Source organism: Daucus carota, chromosome 2 (assembly GCF_001625215.2).
Source record: "Daucus carota subsp. sativus chromosome 2, DH1 v3.0, whole genome shotgun sequence".
NCBI lineage: Eukaryota > Viridiplantae > Streptophyta > Magnoliopsida > Apiales > Apiaceae > Daucus > Daucus carota.
In genome coordinates, this window is record NC_030382.2 from 39,172,969 (window position 1) to 39,179,350 (window position 6,382).

Sequence of the window (6,382 nt, forward strand, 5' to 3'; positions counted from 1 at the left end):
GTCACTGTTTCATATTGATACAGAATTTTGGTCCCTTGGGATGCCAAAATAGAATTTTAGTCACACCTCATAATTCAAAAGCATTTTCATGAACTTTTCAAGCCCTTGGTAATCCATCACCTTATTCACATTTAACCTGATATAGTTTTCTGATATAGTTGTTTTAAAATAGCAATGCTGCCTATGATGTTCAATGGTAAGAAGCCAAACTGAATCATCCGCTGACTTCGTGCCATGTCAGACATGTTAGATGCAGCAGTTGAGTAGAGACCATAAGTCGAAAACAGACTAAGCCAAGAATTTGCTGCAAAATAAACGTTTTGAGTTGGTAAAAGCTGTTATACAGAGCAGATATTTCCAAACGCACAAGTTTCACAGTTGATACTCCGTTGAGTTTTAGTAATGTAAAAGAAATATAAGCTGAATTGTTTGATTTTATCGATTGAAATGATCCATGTTATAGTGTACATAAGTATGGTGGTTTTTTTACAACTAAGTTCGTAAGGAGAGTATTGCAACTAACCTAGTAACTTGTATTATTCATCCAACTAATACATATGTATGTTGATATATCTTGGATAATCTGAGCTACTAACTTGATTATGAATAATTTATGTAATATCTATTTCATAACACAATTATTGCATCATATAAAACAGTTACTCCCTCATATCCAAAATAATAGTTGCTTTGACTTTTTGCACGTATTTTGAGGTGCATAAAAAACATATTTCTAAATATTATTTTTCAAATTTTCTTTTTTTGAATAAAAATAGGAATGTTAAACTTTTATTCAGAAAAATAAAAATTCAAAAATAATATATAAAAGCATGTTTTTTTTACACCTTAAACTACGTGCACAAAGTCAAAGCGACTATTATTTTGGAATGGAGGGAGTAAGTGATAAAATAATCAATTGACAACTTAATTAATTATTAAAAAAGATTTCCAAAAATCGAGTGCATGATGTGGCGGGTAAGCGAAGAATCTCTGCGTTGAGCAAGGAGACAGCAGTGTCTTGAACAACATAGGCCATTAGGTTTGCAAACAGGTTTCCGGAGACTTTAAATGCTGGTTAAGATGGAAGGTAAGAGTGGATGCTTTGGCGTCAGGAGGTAGAGAGCGAAAAGGCTGGATAAAAAATATTAGCATCCGGGATAGGATTCCCTAAATGTAATTAGTCTAGGCAAGGCAGGAACATGTTTTAGTTGCAGGGGAATCATCAACTTGGGACAATCTTCTATATGAATACCTATGAGAGATGGCAGAGCTCCATCGACCATCCTCCACTTTGAATTCTTCAAGCAGGGTGTTTGGATCATACATGGGAATGAGAAAGAGTGGAGGGTATGGGAATAGGGAAATGAAATTGGGAATGAGATTAGTGATGCTATTTGAACCAGGCTGGAATGGAAATGAGATTACCAACATAAAACTGTTTGGTTTATCCTTTATAGTGGAATGGGAATGCGATTACCAACATAAGCTCTTGGGAGTTGAGAGCAGTTTCTCTTGGTAAATGAACCTGCTTGCATATAGTTATAGAGCGTACAGCACACTTTAGGAAAACTCCAATCAAACCGGAAGCAAAAGTAAACCTTGTTTCATCCATACTTTCACGAGTGAACAGTGGTCACTGAATCACAGTAATTTCATGTCAACTATATTTTCAAAAAATGTTCAATCACATCCAATTGTAATACTTACTCTGTTGGGATATATTAGTTCCTTTACCTTTTTTTCACGCATTTTTAAGAATTTTGACCACACACCTAAAATTATTATTTAATTTTTCTTTTTCAGTGAATAAAAATATTAGAGATATACTTTTATTCACAAAAGAAAAAATTTAAAAAATAATTTTATATGTACGGTCAAAACTCCTAAAAGTACGTGCAAAAAAGTCAAGCGACTATTATATAAACAGAGGGAATACTTGGAGGCCGGAGTAAGTGCAGGAGTGTCCTCGTTCAAGCACTAAATATAATATAAAATATCTTGTCCTAGTAATTTAGGACACATTTTACTAACCTCAACTCCAACAATGTGTCTTTTCGAGAGTGTTTGTAAGAATTTATAATAAATAATAAAGAGTGTTTGTAAGAATTTATAATAAATAATAAAATATAAGATAGGACAAGAGAGACGTAAGAATTTATAATAAATAATAAAATATAGGATAGGACAAGAGAGATGTGCCTCAAAGGGCTTAAGGAGGTTGTCCTTAATGATATAAGGCATCACTAGGACATTGTTGGATCAACCTTTTTCATCAAATACGCTGTCCTAAATTATGACTTAGGATATGATATAGGACATCCGCCGCCCTCAATAATAACTTGGGATATGATATAGGACATCGGCCGGACTTGCTCTACTTGCTCTTAACAACTTTGGCAGCTGGCACATACATAAAACATAATGCACAAACTACTATAATATCAATTACCCATTCTTATTTCTCTATAGTGAAGAAACAATGGAAATTGGAAAGACACAAGAGAACAATAAAGAAATGCTAATTTGCTTGCCCACAAAGTTGATTTACTAATAATTAGTTTATTATATCAAGTTTGTGGTAAGAGATCCTACAGCATCAGCACATAAGTACAAAATTCTAAAACAACAGAACTGATATGAAACGAATACTCAATACATAACCATTTTTCCCCTAACAGAAGAACACTCATGCAACAAAGTAGTTGGGCTGATAATTTTTCACTCTTTTTTTAGTACGGTAGATCGAAGACTGATGCTCATTATCGATGACAGGCCACGAATACAGCCTCTAGCTCAATTCTGCTCCTCACCATCTGCAGCAAATTCTTTTTCTTCTGCCTCGGCGGCCATCAACTCTTCAAACTTATCTGTCTTGACCAGCAATATTTCAATCTGCAAATAGACAATAAGTTTAACTTCCACTCACATGATTATAGAAAGTCTGTTATGTACTACAGTTTGAACTCTGAATTGAGAAAATCCAGATAAGATACCACAGGTACGAGATGAAACAGATGGAATATAGACATGACACTTGTCTTGGAAACTAAAAATTATCATATAAGCTTAAATAAGAGGAAAACTGGGAATAGTATACAAACCAAGATGCTGCCTGTTTAAACTCAAAGCTTATAGTACATAAATTCCTTGTGTTTCTTTTCCTGAATATTTATAATCACTAATGAATTAATGACAAAGCAGAATTTCGTTAGTCGAACAAAATTCAGATTTGCAAGGAGTAGTGCCTCCAGCATTCATCCAAAAGATGATCACTTCCAGTGACATGTCAACTCAACCATAAACCACCACCACTAAACTGCAGTACTTTATAACATATTCAGTAGTTAAATGCACTAAGGATCATCTCGTTTTGAGCTACTACTATGTCACGAATAGTAAATAGGAATTCAGGCAGTATTGACTGCATAACATAATTTGTCTCTGACTACATTGCAAGTAATTGAATTCAGCACCCAGCATCAGACTATAGATGACAACTTCCTCGGTGGTTTGTGTATTTGTGCAAGAAATAGACTACAGATGATTAGGGGATTTACAACATGTTCTTGCACCAAAATTAGTTCTTTGAGCATATCGTGCAAGCATAGTGTCCTTAACATTGTACTCTCAGTCTCACACAGATGTAACAGTATATTATTATTACTAAGGATGTCACTTTTGATTAGAAATGCGGGGTTCCCACATAATATTGCAATAGTAGTTGTATATGATATGATTTTTTAATCATCATTCATTATGGATGCATATGGATGTTACCTTTGCTTTAGGAATAGGCCTTGCTCCTGGTTCATCCCTCATGTCAACTGTCAGTGTTCTGATCTCTGTATACAGAAAAACAAATATAGATCTTAAATTCACAAGTCTGCTTTGTCCCAATCTCCACCACCAAGATCTCATGATAAATCATGACAGGTTTATTGATATAGACACCGCATCAAGTTCAGTTGCTACTGTTAATAAAATAACACGAACATGGACAAGGACAATAGGGGTTTGACAGTAATATACAGATTCCCGCACATACATTTATATATAAATGACAAACTTATGTATTCACAAAAATCATGAAGAACTGAATGTAATTTCGTGCATGAATCTTACTCTTCTCAACAGCAAATCCATTGTTCTTCAATATTTCAGCAACAGTGACCACTGTGGCAATAGCTGTAAATGAAACAAGACATGATACAATCAGGAACTGTGCAAAAGCAAGCACTCACAAAATTTGGCATGTCACAGAACTGAATAACCAGGCACTCGTGTAAATTTATCACAAAGACAACAAAACAAAAAAAGAAGTTAAATTTATTAATCATACTATTGTTTAGCTTATAATGCAATTTTATAGTCTTAGTTTCTCTCATTACATCCGGCTCATTTGCACTGGTAGGATTCAACCTGTGGAAATCACCATTGCAGGAATAATTCCATGTCAAAAAACAAAAAGGTCATGTATGCTGAACCCTACATGTTAACTTCATAGCATCCCTTGTTGCATGCATACATATGACGAAAACTATGGGTGATTTCTAACAAGCCTATTAACATAGTTCTAAAAACTCAATAAAGAGTCATGTTATTGTAAACGGAAAACGACAAAGATGAATGTCCCAGAAGAGTAGAAGATAAGAAAGAATACCCATTCCAAGTGCAGAAAGTTCAACTTCATTGTACTGCTGCAAGAACCTCTGCATAAACAATTCACCACAGAAATTAAATTGGTACAAAAGCAAAAATGTTTACAGTATTATGTACTCAAAAGTGAGCATGAATAGTATCCAGATTTCAAATCATTCATTGTTGTCATCATTTGGACTCAGATATATGCAGCTAGACTTGCAATATGTTTATTCAAACAGATGATACAGTAGGCCGGTCAGAATTCATACATAGATACACTCAATTTTAATTCATACCAGAACTAGAAATGGCTATACACAAAATAACTAAATACCTAAATTTGGACTATGGTTTTGGGGGCCTAACCTTATTAACCTTATCAAAACTACCTCTAAAGCAACCTAAGCTTAATAAGAACGTTGTCAAAATTTTGAAAAGGCCTCAAGAGTGTTTTTATATTTTGTCAGTCAAGCAGCTCTAAGAGAAATACTTTTATAAACTACTGCGAAGCAAAATGGACGCAAAGTTGGTGGCATCAGTCATTCACCATGGCTTTTGTATACTTGTTTGTGAATTTCACCAGCCATAACAATTGTACTTGGACTGTGTGTGCCTATCTCCAAATATCGGCAATAGACTTCATTTTTCTGATTACGCTTATATGTGTTTTCACTCTTTATATATTTGACCAGAAACAATACATATACTTACATGCATATGATAAATTTTCTTTAATTTTAAATCTGTTAGTTACACAGTTCCACGTCCACCATTGTTTCTTAAGAAACTCTATCATGTGATAGTCATAAAGATTAATCTGTGGTTACACGATTCCAACATTGTTTGTTAAGAAACTCAGTCATGTCAATGATAATGCTTAAATGTTGAACTGAGTGTCTTGAAACTATTATATAGCAGGCTACTATCTGTCAACAACACTGCCTGAGTTATTTCCTTCTAGAAAAAAAATTATGGAAAAATTATGATATAACACAACTTTTTTGTAAAGTAAAGAAATTCTCATTCAGTTCATCGACTTCTCTTTAACAAAAACACACTTTCCGGAAGTAACACAACTTAAATAAGAAAAAAACTTAAATTGAATGAATATATCTATAAAAGTTATCTCCGACATCTCCTAACACAAATCCTCCACAATCCACAGTCCAAATTAAATAGAGCAAAACCTTTAACAATTAACACTTCCAAGCCAGAGAATTCTATCAAACAATATACTCATTAATTAATCAAGCTAAACAGGCATCGTATACATGGATATATTATTATTAAAACCGTCAAAACACATTTATAGTAATACAGGCTACTATTCAATTGAACATCAATTCATAACTGACAACACAATGCACATACACACATCCACTTGTACATCCACATTCCACATTCACAGTCAGAACACTAATCAATTACGTAATAGTACACCACGCATACAGAACACAAAAACACGTGTAGAGAGAGAGAGGGAGAGAGAGAGAGAGTACCTTGGCGAGATTGACATAGAAAAAGAGAGACTTTTTAGTATTGGAGACTTGAATACGATTGCTTTTCTTCTGAGAATCGGCGCCAGCGATGTTGATGTTGTTAACTCCTTCGGTGATGCCCTCCATTTTTTGAGTTAATTTCTCAAGACTCAAAACCCTAATTTATCTGAAAACCCTAATCTCCTCTTTTGTTCCTGTGTCTTTACCGGTTCGGACCTATATAAAGGGGATGTCAAGTGTGT

At 34.1% G+C, this 6,382-nt stretch overlaps 1 protein-coding gene across 1 annotated transcript; it reads right to left on the reverse strand.

Moving 5' to 3' along the window:
• Positions 1 to 2,508: 2,508 nt before the first annotated feature.
• On the reverse strand, positions 2,509 to 6,369 carry LOC108206344 (uncharacterized protein At2g34160). Its single transcript, XM_017376608.2, has 5 exons — positions 6,141 to 6,369; positions 4,661 to 4,709; positions 4,123 to 4,185; positions 3,778 to 3,842; positions 2,509 to 2,892 (listed from the first exon to the last, which is right to left on the reverse strand). Exons 1-5 carry the CDS (start codon positions 6,264 to 6,266, stop codon positions 2,794 to 2,796), a joined length of 402 nt encoding a protein of 133 aa, XP_017232097.1. The 5' UTR covers positions 6,267 to 6,369; the 3' UTR covers positions 2,509 to 2,793.
• Positions 6,370 to 6,382: the final 13 nt, after the last annotated feature.